Raw genomic sequence first — 26,325 nt, forward strand, 5'->3', positions numbered from 1 at the left:
AAAAAAAATGGGAAATGATATATAATGAATTGAAAAAAATGTTTTAAATGACATTTGTAAAAAACCCAGAAGCATTTTTGTTAGGGATTGTAGGACAAGACCTGCCAAGAAAAACAAAGAACTTATTTATGTATCCTACAACAGAGGCAAGAGTCTTGATAGCACAAGGATGGAAGAATGAGGAAATCCCAACGAAAGAACAGCAGCAAGAAAAATTGATGAGCTATGCAGAGTTGGCTAAATTGACATATAAATTGCAGAACAAGGGCAGCTGTGACTTTAAGGAAGAATGGGAGCTTTTTACAAATTACCTAAAAAGACAACAAAATGAACTGGATTCCTTGGCAGGTTTTGAATAAACACACACAAATTTATTGGTTGATAACATGTTAGATAGATAATGTAAGGATATGTACAATTTTATAACATGCAGAGAATAATATGTGCTGAGAAATCAGAGAGAGGAGCTGAGGGAATTCTCTGGTGGGGGGGAGGGAGGGATGGAAGGGAGGGTGGGGGGAAAGGGGGGAGATAATGTATGTGATTATATGGTTTTATAAATTGTTATGTTGAAATTGCTAATAAATTATTATTTTTAATGCAGTTGGCATTATTACAGGGGATCTCCTTTGCTCCATACAGTGGTACCTCGGGTTACATACGCTTCAGGTTACATACGCTTCAGGTTACAGACTCCGCTATCCCAGAAATAGTACCTCGGGTTAAAAACTTTGCTTCAGGATGAGAACAGAAATCGTGCTCCGGCAGTGCGGTGGCAGCAGGAGGCCCCATTAGCTAAACTGGTGCTTCAGGTTAAGAACAGTTTCAGGTTAAGAATGGACCTCCAGAACGAATTAAGTACTTAACCCGAGGTACCACTGTATTGCTGATGAATGCATTCCTTGTTCCCTCCACATGTTTTGGACCACAATTCTAGACAGCCACCCCAACTAGCAAGATCATGGTATCTGGAGCTGCTGAGATTTGTAGCCCTAAACATTTGAAGTGGGGGCACCATGTTGGGGAAGGCTGCCTTAGGTTGTAATGTGGAAAATCCCCACCACCACCACCACCAAGTGAGAACTGCTTTGCCTTCCTTCAAGGGATGTGTAGTGACTCCTTCCTCTTCAAACACTACTCTGTGCTTTGCTATTGATCCCCTTCACTCCCTTTCCCAACAGACTAATTAAAATGGATTGAAGTTTATTTAGGCACCATCCTATTCCGTTTTTGCTTAGCAACCAGCCATGTGGAGGAAAAGCTGGATCAATAGGGCTTTGGAGCCTCTTCCTCACACCCAGGAAAAAACAGACCCAGCTTAGAATTATAGCCTTTAGGTTTCCACCTCAATGTCATTCCTTGCGAACTGGCTCAACAAGGCATGTCTGCTTGACCGGGGGACTCTTAACATCACTTTAAGGTCCCCTCAAATTACGTTTCTCTGGCTAGGATTTGCAGCCACAATGGGAGGATGAAGATGCCGACTTAGTCCTCAGCTCCGGTTTGCTTCCAGCACTATTTATTTTGTTTGTTGCCAATATCCATCTTGTTACGTTTCAAGCCAATTCACACAATCAATGTGTGCGTAGTTAGCATATAGACTGAATAGATCTGGGCCATAGCTGTCAACTTACACATTTGAAAATAAGGGACCAGCAGCCTCGAAAATAAGGGATCAGCAGCCAAAATAAGAGATTTTGCTTGGCTTATACATCAATCCACCACTGATGGAGCCAGGCTGCTTTGGCTGCGACTGACTGTGTTTTGCAGGGGGTTGGGCTACATGATCCTAAGGGTCTACAACTCCGACCAAAGAAGAGTGGCAGACAAAACTGATGAACGACGTCGAGATGGCAAAGCTTACAGGCAGAATTAGAAACCAGGAAGAGGACCTCTTTAATAAAGAATGGGGAAAGTTTATAATTTATTAGAAAAGCTATTGTCAAGAGTTACATACATTGGTAGGATTGACAGAAAACTTGTAGTAAATATTTGAACTATGGATCGACTGATTTATAAAAATAGAGTTATGAAAGGGTTGCAGAGGGGGAAATCACTACATTAAGATGCTGCACTGGTTGGAGGGGATGCTAAGCAGCATGTCGGGGCTGCCGTCGTCCTGGCGCAAGGAGTTCCACTGGCTCTTCCCCACTCGAGAGAGAGGGAGGGAGGGAGAGAGACTCTCGCCCACGCCGCCCGCGAGCCCAGCATGAAGCGGTTGCAGCGCTGCCGCGGCCGCTGAAGCGCCGCCCTTCTGTGTCCCTCCCCATCCCCTCCTCTTCCTCCTCCCTCAGGCTGCCTCCTCAGCCGCCGCCGCCTCTGGCAGCGTGGTGGAAGTCTCGCAAGAGAGGGGCTGCCTGCCCGCCTGCCGCCACCCGTCTCCTCACGACGCACCCCTGAGGGGGAAAAGGAAGAGCCAACTCATGTGCGCGCTCTCTCTCATGGCGGAGGACCCCGAGCCGCTGCTTCCCTCCTGAGCCGGGTGAGCATGGAACCCGGGAAATTTAAGGGACATCGTCAATAAGGGACAGCAGCGGGACACAGCACTGGGATAAGGGAGTTTCCCGCCAAATAAGGGACGGTTGACAGCTATGATCTGGGCTGAGTTCCACACATACTGAAACCATCTTGCATCTTACTTCACACAGCATTTCAGACATTACTACGCTGCTGCCAAACACGATGCTTGCGCAATAAAGGCCGACCAGGTATCAAGGCAGTTTTGTAGGCAAACGGCCGCCTCCGAATTCAGCCTCGATCCATACAAAATACATATGAACTACATCATAGGCTTGTCCCTACAATGAGTACAAACGCAACCTTTTAAAGGTTTTAGGACACGTGCAGATTCCATTGTTTCCAAACTTCCAATTTACATCCGATAGAAAAACAGTTTAATAAGCCTTTCCTTTTAACTTAATTTTATTTTATTTTTTTAAAAATGGGAGAGCTGCAGTTCGATGAAATGATTTTTAACGGATTGAGTACACGAGTTTTGGTTGATTAACTGATCTGCCAATTTTGCACACAAGATTTATGTTGTAAGATGCATACCTGTACAAGGGAAGGGTGAACGCTTTCTAAGGTGGTGCTTGCAGTATGCACTTTTTATAAACTTTTGTATTAAATAATGTATAATATATAATATTTAAAATCTTCTGCCCAGTCCTACAAAAGCTGGAAAGTATTCTAACTGAGTAGACCATTGGATCAGTTTTCATCCCAGCTGGCCATTGTAACAACTTTGGAACTTTAAGAACTAGTGTTACGGAGTTTGCGTTTTTCCTCTTTTTTTCTCTTCTCTTTTTAAATTTTGCCCTATGCCTTTTTATTGTAGGCCTCAGGTTAGGGGCTGTCTTTCTTTCATTTTCTTTCTTTTTTGTTAATTGGTCTGGAAGCTGCCCTGGGGGGTCTTTTTTGATTGAAGAGCAGCATAAAAATGCTTCAAGCAAATAAGCCAACACAACGTGGCTTACTTTTTAGTAGACACACGTAGGATTGTACTTTGGATGCTGCTGCCAGACTTCTTCATCTTTTAAGGGTCAACAAATGTATCTGGTTTGCATGCATAAATGTAAAATTTACAACACAGTCCTCCAAGTGACAATCTCTGAGACCAAGCATTTGCCCCTTAGCTGCCTTGGGGTGCTTTCTCTGAAGTGAAAAAGCAGTGTGGAAATGTAAAAAAATCCTCTTCACAACACCAAATCACAGAGGACACCCCACCACACACAGTCTTCTGTTTTTGACTGATAAATAAATATTGTTTTATTTTTTTGCTGTCAATCTTGTGAGAATTTTCTGCCCTGGCTGTCAAGTATTACACTTTATGAGAATATACCGTATTTTTTGCTCCATAAGACCATAAGATGCAACTAGTTTTTAGAGGAGGAAAACAAGAAAAAAATATTCTAAACGAAACAGTGGATGTATGATTTTTGTGGTTCATGCTGTGGCCACAGACATGTGATTTGACGGTGAGTTTGGGGTAGCCCAATGCAAAAATCCTGAGAATCCATGTGGACCCGTGCTTTGTAACCACGTTTTTGCGCCACTGCGTGATCTGCTTTTCGCCCCTGGGCAATTCAGCTCCAGGGACCATGCATTTGCTCCATAAGACGCATAGACATTTCCCCTTACTTTTTAGGAAGAAAAAAGTGTGTCTTATGGAGCGAAAAATACGGCACTTTATGAGATCTTTGGGAGGCAGACTGGACAGCCAAGGAGTTCCGGCCAATCTTGTGAAGGAAGGAACCCGGGTAAAATCCAGGTGGATTCTGAAATTTGCAGAACCCTATCTACCTAGCTCTCTTAGGCTGTCTATCGAGCTGTCCAGTTACATAGCTAACCATCTCTCATCTCCAAGGCCAGGTCTTTGCTACACGACCTACATCATCTTTGACTCACCGCATTCATGTCGATTCCATTGGTGTAGGACCAAGCGTGCTGGAAATACTCCTCAAGCCGCTGGCGCAGCGGGTTCGGGATTTGGTGGAAGCGGATGAATTCCTTCACCCTCAGCATCTGGGTATGGTAGCGAGCCGTGCCCGAGTACAGGCGCTGTATGATGGCAGAGACATTGCCAAAAATGCTGGCGTACATGAGAGCTGAAACAAGAGGACACGGGTAAGCATTAAGGGGCGAAGGGACCATTCTTTGGGATGGTGGTACCCGAGTGTGAAGTGTTTGAGCCCCACCTCAACATGCATTTTAGGCATGTATTGCCTACAATATTTTACTGATGACACTGCCCTGAGCGCTCACAGATTCATCAGGAGATCACTTGTGAACACTAAGAGAGATGGTGGATCATTTTTTTAAAGATTGAAGTACTCAGTCCTCACCTTTGTTTGGGAGCCATGCTGCCTGATCTGGAAGCTTAAACCAAGGGTAACCAACTCCCACCATCTCAATTCGAAAATGTCTACTATTAACGTAAGGCAGAGCTGGAAAACCTGTTCCCCTCCAGAAGTTGTTGAAGCCCCATCCAGAATAACCAATGGTCAGGGATGATGGACCCTGTAGTCCAACAACATCTGGAGAGTATAAGACTCGCTACTTCTGCACCAAAGCTTCATCACAGATGTTTGGAGAGAGTTCTTGGTCCCTTGTTCATCACCAAAAGGGAAAGGGGAGGGGGGAAAGGGCGCATATTTGCATAGCAATTGCTATATGTAGATATAAAGGTAAAGGAACCCCTGACCATTAGGTCCAATTGTGACCGACTCTGGGGTTGTGGCGCTCATCTCGCTTTATTGGCCGAGGGAGCCAGCGTACAGCTTCTGGGTCATGTGGCCAGCATGACTAAGCCGCTTCTGGCGAACCAGAGCAGCGCACAGAAACGGCGTTTACCTTCCCGCCGGAGCGGTACCTATTTATCTACTTGCACTTTGACGTGCTTTCAAACTGCTAGGTTGGCAGCAGCAGGGATCGAGCAATGGGAGCTCACCCCGTCATGGGGATTCGAACCGCGACCTTCTGATCGGCAAGCCCTAGGCTCTGTGGTTTAACCCACAGCGCCACCCGTGTCCCATGTGTAGATATATGCATATGCTAATTCAGAAATCTTTTTTGCCTGGCTGGGATAAGTCCTTAACTTCTTACAGTGACTCTTGATTTCCCAGATGGAAAGTCTACTGGGAGCAGGTAAAATTTATATTCAGAAAGGAATGTGACCCAGGCAGGAAAATCCTCCGTCACCCCTGGGTCAAGGGAAGGGCTCGGAAGCACTTACACCCAATCAGCATGACACAGATGGAGAAGATCTTCTCAGAGTTGGTGTTTGGGGAGACATTGCCAAAGCCCACGCTGGTGAGGCTACTGAAGGTGAAGTATAGGGCTGTCACGTATTTGTCCTTGATGGAGGGGCCAGAAGAGAGGTCGCTGTCGTTGTAGCGCTTGCCGATCTGGTCGCCAAGGTTGTCCAGCCACCCAATCTTATGCTCCATGTAGGGCCGCTCCACGTTGCCAATGGCGTACCAGATGCAGGCCAGCCAGTGGGCGATGAGGGCAAAAGTGCACATGAGCAGGAAGAGCACAGCGGCCCCGTACTCAGAATAGCGGTCCAGCTTGCGGGCAACTCTCACCAGGCGCAAGAGTCGCGCTGTCTTCAGCAACCCTATCAAGGTGGTTGTCTGGAGAGGGGATGAAGAAAGAAAGAAAGAAAGAAAGAGAGAGAGAGAGAGAGAGAGAGAGAGAGAGAGAGAGAGTAACAAGACATTTGAATACTATTTGCAATTTTTAAAAAAGTGTGAGAGTAACAGGAAGGTGTTGAATCTGAAAACTGTAATGCAAGAAGCACCATGACTACACCAAAACAGAAACCATTACTTTAGAAGAATGGCAGATGAAGATGTTGGAGTTTTTGGAGCTGGCCGACCTGAGTGGAAGAATCCGCAATCAGAAAGAAGAGGAGTACCAAGAAGATTGGAAGAAATTTAAAGACTATTTAGCTAAAGATTGTAATATAAGATAATGAGAAGATACTTGAAAGTATCTGATAGGCCTAGGACTGAAACAAGAACGTTGTATAATAATATGGATTTAAGTTAAAAAAGAAAAGAGATGAAGGTAGTTAGTTAAAGGAGTTAATTGTATTAGAAAGAGGATTTTGGAGAACTGTTACAAAGGAGATTCAATGAAATTCAGTTAGGGGGAATCGAGGAAGTCAGACTACAATGAAAGTTAACTTGGATTTTGGAAGTAATCACTGTTTATATTCTTTTTCCTTTTTCTTTTAGTATTATAAGATGTTCTGTTTTATGTTTTTTATATGTTATACTTGTTATAAATGTGGGAAATTAATTAAAAAAATTTGAAAAAAACTCAGAAACCATAACTCTACAGTCACTGTGGTGTTTTCTTTCTCCTAAAGTGAAGTGTATTATAAGCCCCACTTCATTTATTTCCCCTCCATTTCTTAATGCATCTTTGTGCAGACTTTATTATGATACTCCTGCAACCACTTCTTGAGCCCCAAATCTACACTTTTGGGAGTTTTAGGGCTCTTTCCAACAGGGGAAAAACACACACAACAACCATGGATAAACTTACATTTTAAAAAAAGTTCACGGAATTCTGGTCTTACTTGGCACATTCTGCCTGAAACCATTTACAGGTTCCAGAGGTCCCCAAAGTCTTTGCTACTCCTATCCATAGACCATAGGACTGCACTCCTGACCTCCTGCTGGACACACTGCTGTGTTTATCTGGAGAGAGATGGGGAAGGGCAAAGCAGGGGTGGAGCCAATCCAGTACTCCTGTTGCTGTGCCCACACCATGCTGACCTCCCAGCATTTTAGCCCCTGCCCCTCTTCCTCCAGGTAAGCAGAGCAGTGTGGATGATTGGAAGCCGCTTTGTTCTACTGATATAACTGGCATGGAACTTTGGGAACAGGATACCTGAAAATTTGCATTCTCCTGCATATACGGCTACCCAAACCTTGCCCCCAAATTCTTTTCAGAGGGTCTATGTCGGATTCCCCCCACCAAAGTGAAGTGAAGCAGGTGGCTAACAGGATAAGCGCCTTCTTTCTTGGTGGTGGGGTCCCCCCCCCCACTTGTGGAATGCCTCTCTGGCCATTCTGGCCCCAGGGGAAAATTTCTGTCATTCTCTCAGACCTTTAAAAACAGACATACAGTGGTACCTCGGGTTAAGTACTTAATCCGTCCGTTCTTAACCTGAAACTGTTCTTAACCTGAAGCACCACTTTAGCTAATGGGGCCTCCCACTGCCACCGCACCACCACTGCACGATTTCTGTTCTCATCCTGAAGCAAAGTTCTTAACCCGAGGTACTATTTCTGGGTTAGCGGAGTCTGTAACCTGAAGCGTATGTAACCCGAGGTACCACTGTACCTGTTTTTGCCATTTTGTAATTACTTTTCTCATCTGGTTTTGCTCTCCTCTCTATTGCAAACATTTAGGCTGCAAGTTATGGTGTTGATATTCAGCTATTGGACCTGCGTTTTAATTTTATCATGTCATTTTATGTTTTTGAGCCCCTTGGAGAAAAAAATGTCATTGGATGGCCTTATATAAATATAGCTAGTTGGCAGCAGAGCATTCCTCAGCATGGTGGCAGCGGCGAGTGAACTTGTGCATTGCCCATCACTTCCAAAGCCCTATTTTCCCATGCTGGCCAGGGCAGGAAATGGGAACCTGTCTTTTTTTTTGTCCCAATGGATCTCTGCTTTGTAAAATTTTCCCCCTTGAAACCACTGGGGGATGAGGGATTAACTCTACCATCTCCAAGGTGGAATTGCTGGTGATGAGACCAACCTGGGGCCTCTCAGATGAATGAAGGCAGCTTGGTCCTGCCTCTGCCCCATCCCCAGAGTGCCTTGTTCCAGGGTCTAATGCAAGCTCTTGCTGATAAAGACACAATATGTGGTGGCTGCCCAATATTATTTGAGTGAGGATATCAGGAACCTCCACGTGTCTCCTCACTTGTGAAGCTCTTCTCCATTGGAAGAGAGGCACTCCTGCCACATCCTATTCCCCTCCAGCCAATGGATCTGGGAATTTGGATTGCTGTACAGTATGTACTTAGGGACGTGGGTGGCTAAACCACAGAGCCAACGGCTTGCCGATCAGAAGGTCGGTGATTCGAATCCCCATGATGGGGTGAGCTCCCGTTGTTCAGTCCCTGCTCCTGCCAACCTAGCAGTTTGAAAGCACGTCAAAGTGCAAGTAGATAAATAGGTACCGCTCTGGCAGGAAGGTAAACGGCATTTCCGTGCGCTGCTCTGGTTTGCCAGAGTCATGCTGGCCACATGACCTGGAAGCTGTACGCCGGCTCCCTTGGCCAATAAAGTGAGATGAGCACTGCAACCCCAGAGTCATCTGCAACTTTACAATATGTGATTACGGTGGTGAGAGTTTTATATGCACAAAGATAGAAAGACTCATCGTTACCAACCATGGAGGAATGGTTACTGAAATTATTAGGCTTAGCAGAGATGGCAAGAATGGCATGTTTAATCAGAGAAAAGTCATTGTCAACATTTACTAAAGATTGGAAACCTCTCATAGACTTTTTGCGTGAAAAATAAAAAGAAATAATGATATTTGGGTTTGAAGGTTGAAGATAATGTTGGTTTATAGAAAGTAGTCTTGCTGGGTGTTATATTGGAGTGGATGCGATGAATAATGTTCATATACAGCTGACAGACAAAGAATCTTTAGTTTCTTTCTTTCTCTCTTTAAATCCTTCTTCTAGCTCTATCTCTTTATCTTTTTCTCTCCCCCCTTCTTTTTTCTTTCTTTTCCTCAGGATCTATGTTTTATCTACATTAATGTTTTAGTCTGGACAAAAAAAATATTTGATAATAATCTTTGTAAATAATATTTTTTACAAAATCTAATAAAATTTATTTTGAAAAGTAAAGAACAGTGGTACCTCGGTTAAGTACTTAATTCGTTCCGGAGGTCCATTCTTAACCTGAAACTGTTCTTAACCTGAGGTACCACTTTAGCTAATGGGGCCTCCCGCTGCCGCTGCGCCACCGGAGCACAATTTCTGTTCTCATCCTGAAGCAAAGTTCTTAACCTGAAGCACTATTTCTGGGTTAGCGGAGTGTGTAACCTGAAGCGTATGTAACCTGAGGTACCACTGTAAGTGTGTTAGGTGCCCTTCACGATGAAGCCTAGAGAACTCTTGACAAACAAGAGCTCCTTTCCACACAAGATTTCTGTGACCCCCCTAAAGATCCACGGGGGATATGTGTACAGCCAGCTTTGTCCCACCCCAGTCCCCACCCCCTAAGTATAGGGACATCTCTCTCAGAACAACACTCCTTCACAGTTCCAGTATGTGCACCCATCTTTTCTCCAAAATTTGAAGGCAAAATAGCGTGGACGAATAAAACCGCTGTCCGCCTTACCTCATCTGATCCAGAGCGGAAGATGAGCAAGTCGAAGGGGATGGCAGCCACCATGTCGATGAGAAACCAGCCTTTGAAGTAGTGGATGGCGATCTTTGCTGGGTGGCTTACTACCTCATCGTTGATATTGACATAAGTGGTGCGGAAGTTGATGATGATGTCAACGATAAACATGATGTCTACAATGAGGTCAATGATGTAGAGTGGGTCGCATGAGTAGCCGCAGTCCGAGCGATTCTCCTCCTGCTCTTCGTTCAGCAGGAAGGCGGCAGAGTAGGGTGTGAAAACGGCCGTGTAGATGACCAGCAGGAGGATCAGCCAATCCCACACGGCCTTGAAGGGGCTGTAGTGAAGGATGGTCCATCGGTGGATGCGGGGTGCCTGCAGCTTGTACTCAGGGAGGACATCGGCTCCCAGGGACAGGACCTGCCAGGAAAAACAGACATCACAGAATTGTAGAATTGGGAGGGACCCCGAGGGTCATCTAGTCCAGCCCCCTGCAATGCAGGGATCTCAGCTAAGGCATCTAGGGACAGGTGGCCATCCAACTTCTGCTTAAGAACCTCCAAGGAAGGAGAGTCCACAACCTCCTGAGGGAGACTGTTCCGCTGTTGAATGCTCATCAGTGAGTGATGGCAGCTGTGAGGATCCATATAAAACAGGCACATTTGCGCCGTAGTACAGTTTGTGTGTCCTGCACTGGGTGTGTGAGTGTGTTCCAGTCTTTGGAATCTGACATACACTTGTAGATCAAGAGCAAACACTGGGAAACAGCAGCGAAATATGTGTCTCTGTGTAGAAAAGGGCCATACGAATGTCTGTGAGGGCCATAAGAATGGAATGCTTCTTCACCATTTTCTTAAAAATAATAAAAAAATCTTATTTTCCATGCTAAACATTTAGAAGAAGAAGGAGAAGAAGAGTTTGGATTTGATATCCCGCTTTATCACTACCCTAGGGAGTCTCAAAGCGGCTAACAATCTCCTTTCCCTTCCTCCCCCACAACAAACACTCTGTGAGGTGAGTGGGGCTGAGAGACTTCAAAGAAGTGGGACTGGCCCAAGGTCATCCAGCAGCTGCATGTGGAGGAGCGGAGACCTGAACCCGGTTCCCCAGATTACGAGTCCACCGCTCTTAACCACTATACCACACTGGCTCTCTTTAGACCTTATATATATATAGAGAGAGAGACAACCTAGTCTCACCCTAGAAAGCATGAGGTAAAAATAATGCAAAGAAAGAAAAGAAGTCCTCATTCCCATCCCTCTGGAAGTCCTGCCAAATAGCCTCTCCAGCTTCTAAAACTTGCCTACCGAATACTGACTCCTTTATTTCAATGTACGGTATATTGAAAGAACTCAAGGGGAGCGGGTGGCGTTGTGGTCTAAACCACTGAGCCTCTTGGGCTTGCTGTTTGGAAGGTTGGCGGTTCGAATCCCCACAATGGGGTGAGCTCCCGTTACTCTGTCCCAGCTCCTGCCAACCTAGCAGTTCAAAAAGTGAGAGTAGATAAATAGGTACCGCTGCAGCTGGAATGCACTCTGGTTTCTGTCACGGTGTACCGTTGTGCCAGAAGCGGTTTAGTCATGCTGGCCACATGACCCGTAAAACCGTGGACAAACGCTGTCTCCCTCGGCCTGAAAGCAACCCCATAGTCACCTCTGACGGGACTTAACTGTCCAGGGGTCCTTTACCTTTTCTTTTTACCTATTAGAAGAACAGCCACCCAGAAATGTATTTTGCCCCTCTTGGCCTGCGCCTTTGGTGGGGGTCAACCTAGCCAACCCCTGGGTATGTTCCTGCAGCCATCCACCCCAAGCCAGATTAGTAGATCCATCTTTTGGTCCCAGTACCACAGCTGCTTTTGTGATCTGACCTACTTTCTTCCAGTAGCAAACTCAAAGGCACAAAGACATAATTAGTCACAAAAACTAACACAGCGACACCAACAGTCATCCCTGCAGCTTCCCCAGCAACTTTCTGCCATATACCAGACCTCAAGACCTTTGCCGGCTATGACCCCAAATATCACTGCTCAGGAAATTCACCTGAATGGAAGTATGGAGGCCAGTTTGCACCCTCTGGATGGATGGCTCTGTTAGTTTCTCTTTTTTCCAATCTCCGGTTCAATTTGCTACTTTTCTACATCAGTTTGCAATTAAAAACAACAAGAACGCCTCATGAAAATCCACCAGCATGTGAGTTTCCCCTAATATACACAGTTTTGTACACAAATTTGCCACGTATGCACATGTCTGCAAACCATTTCCCCTAACAACACACACTTTTGTACAGTATGTTCATATTTTATGAACAAAATACGCAGGTTTTTTGTATGTGGTTGGAGAACTGGGTACCAAAATTTGGAAAAGGGTAAATATTGAAAGACAGGTGCATTTTGATTCTATCTTGTTTCAGGAAGTGGGATTTAGTTAGCCTCTTCCTTTTTCCCATTCCCTGCAGAAGCACACACCCAAGTATCTGTGTGAAGGGAATAAACCATTTGCAAGGAAAAGAGATGGGAGTCCTGGTGAACAAAGCGGGAAAGGATAGTCATGGGTTGACAAACTAAGGCCCAGGGGCCAGATCCAGCCCAATCGCCTTCTAAATCCAGCCCACGGACAGTCCAGGATTCAGCGTTTTTTACATGAGTAGAATGTGCCCTTTTATTTAAAATGCATCTCTAGGTTATTTGTGGGGCATAGAAATTTGTTCATTCCCCCCCCCAAAAAAATAGTCCGGCCCCCCCACCAGGTCTGAGGGACAGTGGACTGGCCCCCTGCTGAAAAAGTCTGCTGAATAAAACTTGAATAAAACATTGGTGGGGCCCAGGTAAACCCTGCCCCACACAATCAATCACAAGACACAACACACACACAATATTTGAATGGCAATTCCCATCAACTTTTGGTGGCGGCCCCCTCAAATATTTTATGGCACCGAAGGGACCTTAGCCCCTAGGAGTTGGCTCCAATGATCACATTGGTAGCTCACTAGGGAAATCCAACCCAATCTGGTTTATAAAATTACTCCCAGAAGATGGGGATGTTCTCTCTGGATGTAACTGACAAATTGACATGTTTTTGTTTTGTTTTGTTTGTGTTTACTGTGGGAAAACCAATAAAATACTTTTTTTTTAAAGTCCTCTCTGGAAAGCAAAACCTCCTCTAGGTGGAAAAAGGGAATGATATCCGAAATAGAACCCAGATCTCTCTCCCGTAATAAGCACCCTGACCATATACAGCCTCAAGAGCCTGCGGTCAAGAAAGCAGGCAGAAGAAAAACACACCATGGTCTATTTGTGTCCTAGCCACCAATATGAACTCTTCTGTACCATCTAACCACACGCGCAGAACCAAAGCTTAGCAATGTGGAACAACAAAGACGCAGCACACAAAAGGTAGCCATGGTCTCTCATGAGACAAAGTTGAGGGGAAACATGCAAACACGCCTGAGGCTTTGTAGGTCTGTAGCCTGGACCCACAGCCAGGTGATTGACTCAAACATGCCTCAAAATGGCTTCCATTTTACCACATCTCCCTGATGGGTGTTTTATTGACTGCAAGTCGGTTTGCCCCTCCTTAGGTAGGTGGCTTTGCAGGTGGGCCCGGGGCCTTCATTGTGAACTGGTCTATTGCAGACCAGATCACCCTCCTGCTGCCAAATCAGTCAATGGTGGCATGAATTTGGGGGCGCTGGCCTGGGCACAGGAACAACTGACCAATAATGGGATAAATCCCCGGCCTGTGGGGCCTTTCACCCTCTCTCTTGCAGTGCCAGTTCTTCCACCCACCCTCCCGCAAATTAGGGTTTTTTGTGTGTGGATAGTACGACCTTGCTAGGGACAAAGTCAGTCGCCTGTTTTAGGGGCCGAGAAAAAAGCACACCAAGAAAAAAGCACACCAAGAACTCAAGTTTCAATAGTGGGAGTGGTCCCTACTCGCAAATCAATAGTCAATAGTAACAAAAACTAATCTAATCCATTCAAAAGTATGTATTCTGACAAGGATTACAAACTCAAATAGAGATCACAAACTCAAACTCATAAAGATATGTATAACACAATAATTCATTACAGAATTAGAGATATGAGTTTATGAGTAGAGATAAGTTCATGTTAGTCCATAGTCAGATTCGACGTGGAGGTCTTAGTTTCAATCATTGAGCAGAAGTCAGAAATCAATTATGGATTAGAAACCAGGACAGGGCCCTGTTTCGATGTATTCGATGGTGTGCTTTTTTCTTGGTATATTTAATAACAAGAACTCCAACTTATTTAACGTTTGTTTTAGGGGCCGGGCAGGTTTTTTCCCATCTGGAAAATTGGCACCGCCATTTGGGTTTTCACCTACCTCAAAGCAATCGCCACAACTTTGTAAGGCGGATAGGCACTGGGTAAGCCTAGTCTTGGTTGGAGGGGAGGTTGTAGCCTCTGCCTGCCCCTCCATGGTTAAGGGTATCCTGTTGAAAGGATCCAGGAGAAGTGGCTTCTGTCCGATGCCCAGATGGGGGCTAGGGGAGGCAATGGGTTTTCCCACAAGTGCCAATGGAAAATTCCTTTCCAGGACTAATAAGTCACTGAGGTGGGGTGGGGTAGATTTTCATGGGGACCACGACAGGAAGAAAAAGTATTCCTTCCTCTCACCATGCACTGTGGTCCTGATCCTGATCATCTTCTCTTGCACTGCAAAAATCTAGACTTCTCAAATACAATCATGCATTTAACTTCACATCTAATAGTTTCGCACTCACTGTAGGACATTTTCTGTCAAAAAAGCACGTTCAGAAGTTGCAGAACACAGAACTTCTCCAGGTATTTGGTGCAATCTGGGGGTTTGCCAAGCCTAGGAATAAAGAGGGCGCAAACTTTGTTTGCCAACTCTTGAAAGCATATTTATTCACCTAGGCCACAGAGTTATTGATACCTGGCCTTGAGAACTGTTCTGCTTACTGGCTTCATGGCTGCATTTTAATCTGCCCTTCTTGTAATTTGTTTTTATTGGTTCTGCGTTGTGTTTATTGATGGTCTTTTAAGGCGGCAAGCTGCCTTGGAATCGGTACAGAAGGCAGTTTATAAATGTTGAAAAATCAATAACGTAACTGTAAGGATAATGCTCCTTTTGCAGCGCAGCCATTGGCTCTCCCTTTCTCCTCACTTCCCCATATTTCTCCTGCATCCCTTTCAAGTGAAATAAACTGATGAAAGCTTGAAGACACACAAGAGTGAGGTCAAGGAGCAAACCAACTTTGTGAAAACCTTCCATTTTCTTATCCAGGAAGTTCAAAGTGCTTGCTTGGGTGGAGGATGACTCCCACACAGTTGGCTCATGTCACATCTGCTGCTCTGTCAGTCATTCTGGGGTTGCACCATTGAGGGCACTCGTACGCAGGTGCCACATGGTGGGAGCCAGTGAACTCATGATGGGGACACACAGCCCCAGCACACTCAACCTCCATCACCGAGTAGTCCAAAGTCAGGCCAGGCACAGAGAGAGCTAATACACAGCCATCACTTCCGCAGCTTGTCCAGCCCTGGGGTTTCTGAACTGGAGCTGCTGCAGCCACATCCCCACCTTCAGCTGACTACTATCAGCTCCCTTCCCTCCAGATGCCTCCTTGAGAGAAGGGCCTTACTCCCGAGGAAACCATTAAACTGGATGGGTCCTTGCCTGTAATTGGGTACATCTCCAGATGGGCCTGGTTTCCATCTAACACATGACCTGTCCCTCCGGCTGGGCACCCATTCAGCTTCAAAGTCAGAGGCAGAACTAACCTTGGGTGTGAACAGCCCCTCCTTGTTGCAGTCTTGCTACAGGACCCTTGTCCCAATGTGTAGCCTGACCCAGGCTTGATGTAAGACATGCTCCTCCTGGCCCTCTTCTGGTGAGGAATCCCTTGGCTGAGGTAGGCAGAGGACTTTGTACACACATCCACACAGTGACATAGCATGGGTTGCCAATGCCCGGGACCATGTGAAGTGGGCTGGGAGGGAGGGAGGGAGGGAGGAAAACAGCTGGAGTATGCCTAACGGCGTCTGCGTCACCCAGGAGATCACAGCCACAGAGATGAAAATAATAGTTGTTCCATTGTTTGGATAGGTTAATTCCTGGTTCACATGGAGGAGCTGTTTTAAGGCAGCACTGGGTGTTGAAATTCTGCACATCTAACAATTTTGCATCCAGGGCAACCACCCTTTTGCTCCTCTCCAAGCTACGCCACTGCCTCCACATCCTATACAGCTGCCACTACCTATCGGGTAACTTGCCTTGCAAGTCCATCTCTGCTCTGACAAGTGGGGGTGTCAAGACAGAACACTCCAATCAAGTAAAAAAGGTGTTACTCACTTTAGAAACTTAAATGTGCTTTTATGGTGTATGTACCCATGTAAGTAATTATGCAGGTTCTTACTTTACCGTAGGCCTATAATGCCTGCATCAATGCTCTATATAGTGTTATAAGTTTGTGGGTGCCGAACCCCTCAGATCCCTGGATCCAGTAAGTGTTTGAAGCTGACCAAGCCAGGCTAGCTTCCCGAACCCCTGGATTCAGCAAATGTTAATATATAAGCCAGGCTAGCTTCCGGTTGAGGCGATTGCCTGGGTGATGGGCCATTCAGAGAACAAAAGGAAAGAGGGCTCTGTGCTCACTTCGTTAGTGGGCAGGGCAAAAGCTGGGGTTTAGAGCAGAGTTTGCAATTATGAGCGCTAGAAACTGGAGGGGAAAGGCAGCAAGCTGGAAAGGCAGAGAGCAAGTCATGCCTGACCTCTGCTTGAATCCAAGGCTGTGGCTATGGGAGAAATAAGACCATTTTGGGGGGTTGATGCTGCAAACCCCTCCATCATAGGCTCAGGTTGTGTGTGTGTGTGAAGGTAAAGGTAAAGGGGCCCCTGACCATGAGGTCCCGTTGTGGCCGACTCTGGGGTTGCGGCGCTCATCTCGCTTTATTGGCCGAGGGAGCCGGTGTGTGTAAATAAACCATATATCATAAAGACACCACAGTCTGTGCTGTGCCTCATTTCCAAAAGGAAACATGAACCCTGGGTAAGTGCCTGGAACCCGGGACTCTCGCACCGTTCGAAGACTGAGGCAGCAAGCAACAATAATTTATAAGCTTTCTACTGAACCGTCCTCAAATAATGTGCTAAGTGTAATATGAATCAATGGCAAATGGCATGAGCGGGGAGTTAATGCGCAGCTCAGAACAGAACATGCTGCTAGGAAGCAACAGGCAATGTTAGCTTAATCCCAAAGTGCGGTATTCCAACCTTTCAAAATTAAGTTGGCCAAGGATGTCCAGCCTGGACCCTGCAAAGTGTGATCTCAGTCTGGAAGACCATGGGTTTTATAGGACACTCTGCTAACAGCCTATGGTCATGATAGTGTGTGAAAGAAGCAGGCTTCAGCAGCAGACCTTCTGATAGCTGAATAATAGAATTGTAGAATTGGAAGGGACCATGAGGGTCATCTAGCCCAACCGTCTGCGATGCAGGAATCCTTTGGACCCACGATCCTCAGATTACAGCCTCAAGCTCTACCGACTGAGCTATTCCACAGGGAAAGAGTATAAGAGAAGCAGGGTCTGGTATGTTTTCAAATTGGATGGGTTCATGCAATCGATCCAATTTGACCCTGCTTCTCTTATACTCTTTCCCTGTGGATAGCTCAGCATGAACCATGTCCTACTGCATTGTGGGCAGTATGAGAAAGCAAGGGATCAACTGATCAAACCCTTATTAGCAAATTTACCAGGAAAATCTGAAGCCTCCCATATTAAATACCTTGTGGAGGATAGGTCAAATGATAGGTCGCAAGAAACAAAGACCATCATTCTCTAGACCAGAGGTTAGCAATCTAAGGCCTATAGGTCACAAGCGGCCCATGGAGGTGGTTTAACCGGCCCATGGACCCGCACTGTCCACTCGGGGACCCCTGCTGTCCGCTCAGTTGGCTCCCGTGCGCCGCGCTAAACTGGCGTGGAGCAGAGTGGGGACCGCCTTCCGCAACACTGGCTGGCTTCCCATTGGCTGCAGGAAGCTCCTGCAGCCAATGGGAAGCTGCGTATGCCTCCTCCATGCCAGAAGCAGCGCCAGAAATAGCGTTTGCACATGCATGCTCACACATTCCAGCCCACCGCGGCGTCTGCAGGACCGTGAACCGGCCCAAGCCTCAAAAACTGTGCCAAACCCCGCTCTAGACATAACAAAATGACTACCTCAGTATACTTCAGTATACCTGAAGGAGCGTCTCCACCCCCATCGTTCTGCCCGGACACTGAGGTCCAGCGCCGAGGGCCTTCTGGCGGTTCCCTCATTACGAGAAGCGAACCTACAGGGAACCAGGCAGAGGGCCTTTTCGGTGGTGGCGCCCGCCCTGTGGAATGCCCTCCCATTGGATGTCAAGGTGATGGACAACTACCTGACATTCAGAAGACATCTTAAGGCGGCCCTATTCAGGGAAGCTTTTAATGTATGATATTTTAGTGTTTTTTAGTTTCTGTGGAAGCCGCCCAGAGTGGCTGGGGAAACCCAGCCAGATGGGCGGGGTACAAATAATAAATTATTATTATTATTATTATTATTATTATTTTGCCTGTTGCTTGGTTGTTTTAACGGTATCTTGTTTTGAAACTGTTTTGTGGGTCTATGGACCGCAATAAAGATATTTGATTTGTGATGGACTACATGGAACTGGCAGAAATGACTGGCAGAATCCGAGATAAGGGAGAAGAGGTGGTGGAAGAAGACTGGAAGAAATTTAAAGACTACTTGCAGAAATACTGTAAAATTAATGAATGTTAAAGGGATGTTGGATTGAAAATAAGCGGTATTGGTAAAAAGATTAACAAGAATATGTAAATACAGATTGGCAATGGTTGAAAATATATAGTTATAATAGGTTAAGATATTGAGTAAAGATAAATGATAGAGGGTAAGGATTTGCTGAATTAACCATGTGAACTGGAATACAAAAAAGGGGTGTGTGAGGAGGTCAGGAAACAAGTAAATGAAATATAAGATTTGAAAATATTGATTTCTTTTTAACTTTTTTTTTTACTTTTTATGTATTTTGTCTTTGTATTTTTGTATCTCTTTTTCTTTTATTATTGTTATTCTTTTTTATTTCTTATTTTTAATTTTGTAACCTTTTATTGTCTGTAAAATTTCAATAAATATCATTTATAAAAAAAAGATATTTGATTTGATTTGAATTGGATGGGGGACTTGCATTGAGATTCCTGCATTGCAGAGGGTTGTACGAGATGACCCCCAGGGTCCCTTCCAACATAGAATTCTGTGGGTATTTAAGAACCCAAACAGAAGACAGGATGTTTTCTCAGGGGAGCTCTGCATCCAACCAGGAGCAACATAATGCATCTGATGTCACAGCACCACGCCTTCCTCCTCCTCCTCCTCCCTTTCGGAGGACCAAACAGTTCTGGAGCGAGGTATCCTTGTGAGCCAATGCCTACTTGCACGCAGGGCCAGCTCAAAGACATTTTGCTGCCGAAGGTGGACAAGACGGTGCTGCTCCAATTCCTTGTACAAAAACCAATGGGGCTAAAAGCTGAATTTTAAGAAGAGGTGATGAAGCAGCGCCTCCTACTGCATCTAGGAGCAACAGGCTAGCTAAGGAGATGCAAGGCATGCGCACTGCTAACCTCCCAAATCTCGCCGCTGCTCCATGTCTCCCAGCACCTGCTGCCTGAGGCAACGTGCCCCCTCTGCCTAATGGGAGGGCTGGTGCTTCTTGTCAGCAAGGCAGGGAATGGACAGGGCTTGACTCTGATACAAAAGTGCCAGGGACTGGCAGGGCTCGGCGGAGTTGGTGGAAGAGGTAGCAATTTATGGGGGTTTGTGCCTCCTGTGAGCCACGAACCGGATCTGGAGGATGGGGAAGGGTCTGAGCAGTTGGAGAGAGGGGAGGGAGAACAGGGAGCACTAGGAGGAAGATATGGTGCCTGGAGGAGGGGGAAGTGGAATCCCCTTCATCCCCACCCCCATTGTCCCCCAGGACCAAGAGGGACTTGAAGAGGCAGGAACAGCACAACTTCTGTGTTGAAGGAGTAGCAGCTTGTGTGCGTGTCAGGGACTGGACTGAGGAGGAATGGTGGGAGCTGCCCCCCCTTGTCCTGAAATTTCCCAAGGGCAGGAGGACAGTATTGATTTAGAACAGTGGTTTGCAGAGGGGAATAGTCCAGAGGGGAAAAGCTGGGAAATACTGGGTGACAAGCAGCTGGAAGAGGAAACACCAGGAGAGAGACAGCTGGCAGATTCAGTGTCCTTGGAAAGCATTCCTGACCCCCTTCGCCTAAGACTAGACGGGCTTTGAGAGTGATAGAACAGAGAGCGCAGCGGCAACAAGCTCAGATTACCCGACATAGGAGTGACGTAGATTAATGGGGACGGAGGGAGTAAACCTTTACTGGGAGCAACGCCATTTCTAGAGAGATATGCATTCCTTTGTCTCTCGCTGTGATTATTAAAGAAACTAACTGGTAAGAACACTCCTTTCATTTGATCTGCTTATTTACTGCCACCGGGGGAGGGATCCGATTCCCAGAAGCCTGACAGTGCACTTGTGCTGTTGGAAGAAGGTACTTAAGTTTTGGGTGGAGGCGTGGCCACCCATTGCTCCAACAGCCCAGCTTGGCACATAAGCCCAGGAAGGACTTAGCAAAGGGTGGGTCTTCTTTTAACACCACAACATGCCTGTCAGTATAGATTTATCATTCCCATTAGAATCCCAGCAAACTGGACTTAAGTCTCCCATGTGAAAACAAACCTTTCATCTAAGGGCTTATCCACCCTTGTTTTTGCTCTGCCACATTCCCCCAGGGAAAACCTGGGGTTCAGCGCTGAATTGGAACAAACAACAATCCGTTTTTCCGCGGATGGCCATTTGTTCCAATTTAGAAATAATCCATGTGTTTTCCAGGGGAAAGCAGTGGGGCAAAGACAAAACTGCTTGGGCCCACGCGTAGAAAGAATGGGATGAGAGGGAAATCACTTGGATGGGTCCTCTGTCACCAGGTTCCTAAAATGTAAGCATTCTCCTTAGTTTAAGACATTGCACCTACCTTCCTGCAACAGCGAGCAAGTTTATAAGCTATGCCAATTGTCTCAAGGCTCCAAATTCTCAAGAGCTCAAAAGTGAGTTTCACATACCCTTTGCAAAACTCCAGTTAACCTTTTAAAGCAGAGCTAATTGTAGATTCATTTTTCACGGCAATTGCATTATTTTTTAAGGTGCGAACAACAGCTGGGGCAGTGAGTCATGCAGTAGTCCAAGGTGGATTTGTGAAATAACATTTGTTTTCCTTTTTTTATAATTTTACAAATTAATTTTCATTTATAACAATCCAATAAAAGCCACATTAGTACAATACCAATTATAATACTATGAAAAAAGTCATGTTTTCCATTTATTTTTAAGGCTTAATTTGTGGCCTCTTATTGCTCAGGAGATGGGGGAGAGGGTAAACGCCAAGCCCCAAGAAATTGATGTATAGCAAGGGCATATGGCAAACCTTTCTGAAATATCCCACAGGTTTGCCCATCACTGTCTGTATCCTATAGACGTGTGCACATAGTTCCTGGGTCCAGGGAAGTACTTGGAGAAGGAACTTTCCGTAGAGGTGAGTGAGAGGAGGAAGGCAGTGTGGACCTAAATAAAGTTATTCCTGATTGGATTTACTTGAAAGGCTTGGAGTCTGATTCGAAGCAAAGCAACCTGCTCAGGAACAACACAGGAAGTTCACAAGGAACACACAACGGCGTTCTCCATCTCCAACTGTTAAAACCCCCAGGCTGATCTGACCATGAATACCATTACAAAAGTTGGGTGCTTCCCCTCTTTATGCCAGACGGTGGCAAGGGCCCAGGCACTCACCCAGGGTCTGTGTTCCTTTGGAGAATTGAGACGCGGCAGACACTGTCGTAGCTTTAAGAAATATGGTTTATTCGCCTATTTGCACCTTCAGTCTGCCTGGAGGGAGTCCAGTATCTTACAGCATGGTCATTTCAAGAGGGGGCCTGGCTGGGATCATAATGCCAAGAGTCTCCCTCTTGTAAGAGTCTTAAGGCAGAAGCCAAGAGGAGGTAGCAGACCATCAGGAGAGGCTCCTTTAGTGCTGTGCAGTTACTGAATTGGACAAAGGCTTACTGGGAAGAAGAAACATAACTATGTCTGATTCCCCATCACTGGGGGAATACCAGTTGCTACCCAGGTTTGCCTGAATCCCTAGATGAAACAGGGGCACCTTGCCTTCATACAGATTTTTCTTATGGGCCAACACAGCTAACCTTTACTTTTTAATACTGCCTTCCTCTTATTTCAGAATGAAAGAACTTACATTCATGCATGAGTACAAGAGGGATGGTCTGCTTACGATTAGTTACTCAAGAATACCAACAACCTAGAATATCCTCTACGACTACCTCTAGCCCACAATCCTGACCTATTTTTGCACACATCTTACTTGTGCAAGGCCATATTGATTTGTTTGGTATTTTGATACGCTGGCGCAACACTACAACTCATGGTTGAGTGACCCCTGCAGTGGCGTAGCATAGTGGGGAGCGGGCAGGGGGCCATGGCCCTGGGTGCAAAATTCTGAGGGGGTACAACCAGGCGCCCCCATGCAGGCCCCAGCTTCCAAGGGGAGCCTCGCCCTGGTGAAGGTGGTAGAGCAGCTCAGGCCCACAGCGAATGGGTACAGATGGAAGTAGGCAGTGTGGCTTGGCCCAGAACTCCTCTTTGCAGGCATCAGGGGGATTTGCCTGCCAAGGGCCACATCGACCGGCCGAGCTCCCCTCTGTGTGGGCAGGCAGGCAGTGCACCATAGCCCCGCTTTGCTCTGGTGGAGGTCCTCCAGCAGCATCAGCAGCTAACCAACTGCGGGCGTCGGCAACCCACACTATGCCACTGGACCCCTGTACCTGATGAGACCCATTTTGCTCAACATATGCAACAAACCAGGGTGGCTCTGATGAGAAGCCTAAGTATTAATTTAGGAAAACACAAAAATACTGAGTGACAAAGCTTGCTGGGTGTTAAGAAACAGGTTGTGTCACTGCAATGGCTGAAGAAACAGCATTGCACTGCATTTTGCAGGTAGATTATTCCTCCGGTATGCAGCAAGAGTAAAATAACTTCTCCCTGTTGGGTCTGCATTCAAGTTCAGATCCCATCCATGAAAATGAGATGGCTCCTCTCTCAGTCTCTCATACAAGCATATACGTATATGCAGGAGACATCGGACTGCAAAGGGCATTTGGTAGCCTGGTAGAGATTAATCAAAACCAATCAATCACTGGTCTCTGGATTGAGAGGAAAGCACCAATCAAGAGACAAGAGGCCAGCTTCGTGGCTCTTGAGGGAGGGGCCAGGGAATAGGAAAAAGTGACCAAAATCCAATTGTTCCAAGAGGCAGTGGGAAGGTTGAGTGCGCAAGTGCTGTGACAAACCCTGGAGATGGGAGTCATGGAGGTCTGGGAAGCCGGGCAACAGATCCAAGATGTTCATAACAAGTTAGCCAAATTCTGAACACAAAAACCTCACTGAAGCAGGCTGAAAGGCTCATATTGATTTCAGCGAGGTTTGCCTTGTATATTTGCGGTGCCCGAGAAATTACATCACGACACACTGTAACAGAGACAGACCCTGACTGTTTCACCCATGCTCCCTGGAATTGGAATACACGCACACATGAGAGTCCCTGATCTTGATATGGGACTGCAAGGGTGAAGCACTATGGTATAGAACTATTGCATTAGTTTAACTGCTGCAGAAGGACTGCAAAAGCACACCTGCACCAATGAGGCAGCCTGCCAGATTTAGGCCACATTCACCCTGCACATTTAACGCACTATGATATACCATGATGTTTTGGAAGATTCTTTCTCTATTTTTTAATTACAAGTCTGTATTTGATGTGCAAGACTAATGCAGAAGGAAAAGAGACTTATAAACCCTTTACCCGGTGGGGGGTAAAATTAAGTTTGGGATTCAGGAGAAGAATGGTGCAAGAAAGATGGGCTTGTCTTCCACTTCAACCTGCAGCTATAAAAAAATCCCAGAAAAGAACCATGGCACAACTTGTGAAATTTACTGCCATCACAAAGGTTCCCCGCTGCCCATTAAACTGCCTGCCAACTCTATGGCTTCCTTTTCCCCACATTGAATTGAAAAAAATAAAATAATGGATGGTTTTGCATTTTTCTTTAAAACAAACTCTATTCTTTACTGACGTTTTTCTTTTCTTTAGTACAGGTATATATCGGTCAGATGCCAGTAACCAGCATGTTCAACATCTCCAGCAGTAAGTAAACACCCAGGCGGCATAATTCCATTCTCTTAATGTTTTCATACTGCATTATTTCATCAATGGTTTGTCTTTGCTTTTTGACTTCCTTCTTACCCTTGCCCCACTCCTCTGCAAATGCGCACAGTTTCACCGAAGTGCTCAGCTTGCCTTGCCCTCTTAGCAAATGCTCTTTTTTTCATTTATGGAGTACTATTCCTAACATTCTTAACAGGTTAAATCTTTCAGAAACATAAAGAACTTGTGCATCTTCTCTATGCCCCTTTACTACCTAATTTTATCCGTCTAGAAGCACATGAAAAAGGAAGGCATTTCTGGGATTTCTACGGCATTACCTACAGGGATACTATGAATATGATGATTATATTCCTCTCCCAAACCCTCTTCCTCAGTCACCTCCAGAAATAAGCAGAACTTCCTGTATGTGTAGTTTCTAAAAAGGGATTCTTCTTCTTTTTCTCAGTTTACCACTGATAAACTCTCTCTACACCCGAATAATGTTCACAGTGTTGACCCCGCAACAAGCAATTTCCTATGCAATCGGGGGAAACGTGTGTTGCAATATAGGGATGAGTGAATGTGTCAATTTCGGTTTCTCTCAGCTTCTCATTTTTCCACCCTTAAGTTCAGGTCCCCACATTTCCATTTTTCTAGCAAAGCCCTCGTGAAAATTCATCAGCATGTTAGTGCCAATTTCTGCATGCAATTTTGCCTGATATACACAACGTTGCAAAGCAATTTTCCCCCAAAACAAACCACCTCCTCATCTTATCTTTCACCCGTACATGTACATGCACATGCACATTTTACGCAATTTCTATGCATGTTTGTACACATTATTTTGCTGGAGAATTGCGCTGCAAATTTCAGAGAAGTGCGAGTTTTGAAGGATGGCTGTTTCGGCTCTCATATTGTTTCATGAACAAATTTGCCTTTAAATGTGAACAGCCTTGAAGTTCTCCCTGATTCCTCTCATTATCCACACAGCACTATAAAAATGAGTGAAACAGTTAGAGGAGTTTGCAGCAAATGCCACAGGAAGTGTGCACCCAGTGCTATTTTGCCCACAAATCGTCTTCATTCAAATGCTCAAAGGTTTAGAAAAACGCGAGAACCATGCAGCAGAGAAATAAATAGCGGGGGTTTGACAGGAGTCCCACAAATCTAATAACTGTGGGTTTTGGCAAATGGTGGGGTAGGACTTTAGTCCCTTGTCCTTTTGCACTGAGTCTCACCCTGCAGGAAGGCATCATCACCAATGAATTCTTGATGATATTCTGATGCCTACCTGAGCCTTGGCATAGCGACAACTCATTATCCTACCTGTGCAGAAGGGGGCCCAGAACAGCAGTGAGGTTTGCATGGAAAATGAAGGATGCTTGCCCCCTGAAAATCTGACTTATGACCAGCTTCCATTATAAGTTTTTTTTGTCCTCCCTGTGTAAAGAACGATGCTTAAACCCCGACACATACGCACACAACCCCTCCAACCCGTTTTCTCTCATCACTCACCGGCTTCAGCTTGAGTTTCAGACTCATTTCTCTCTCTGTGTTGGAAGTAAGTGCTGCCTGTGTGAGCCGGGGAGCGAGACTCAGGGAGGGGAGAGGGGAGTGGTGCAGTGCTCCCTAGCCTAGACACTGGGTTGCTTACATCACTCCCCAGAATGGTGGGAAAGAGCTGTGATCACACTCAGAAAGACACTACACAGGCACACACGCTTCCCGACTTGCATGCATGTGGTAAGCAGGGGTTAGTTAGTAGTACTTTTGGAAACTCTTCAAATACCATGACCCTCTCTCCTGTTTTCCACCACAAATAATAATAATAATAATAATAATAATAATAATAATAATAATAATAATAATAATAATAATACTTGTACCCCGCCCATCTGGTCAGGCCTCCCCAGCCACTCTGGGCAGCTCCCAACAGATTATTAAAAACATGATAAAGCATCAAACATAAAAAACTTCCCTAAACAGGGCTGCCTTCAGATGTCTTCTAAAAGTCAGATAGTTGTTTATTTCCTTGACATCTGATGGGAGGGCTACCAAAAAGGTCCTCTGCCTGGTTCCCTGTAACCTTACTTCTAGCAGTGAGGGAACCACCGGAAGGCC

General features: G+C 45.7%; 1 protein-coding gene across 5 annotated transcripts in view; it reads right to left on the reverse strand.

The window, feature by feature from the left end:
• KCNH6 (potassium voltage-gated channel subfamily H member 6) overlaps positions 1-26,325 on the reverse strand; it is a 133,396-nt gene that overhangs the window by 19,097 nt on the left and 87,974 nt on the right. For all 5 annotated transcript variants that reach the window (XM_081166114.1, XM_081166118.1, XM_081166115.1 and 2 more), the window contains 3 exons: positions 9,885-10,310; positions 5,735-6,134; positions 4,408-4,607 (listed from right to left, as the gene is read on the reverse strand). In XM_081166114.1, the coding sequence (XP_081022240.1) occupies positions 4,408-4,607; positions 5,735-6,134; positions 9,885-10,310 (1,026 nt within the window). The remainder of the gene's footprint in view (positions 1-4,407; positions 4,608-5,734; positions 6,135-9,884; positions 10,311-26,325) is intronic.

This window comes from Podarcis bocagei (assembly GCF_964188305.1).
Source record: "Podarcis bocagei genome assembly, chromosome: 13".
Taxonomy (NCBI): domain Eukaryota; kingdom Metazoa; phylum Chordata; class Lepidosauria; order Squamata; family Lacertidae; genus Podarcis; species Podarcis bocagei.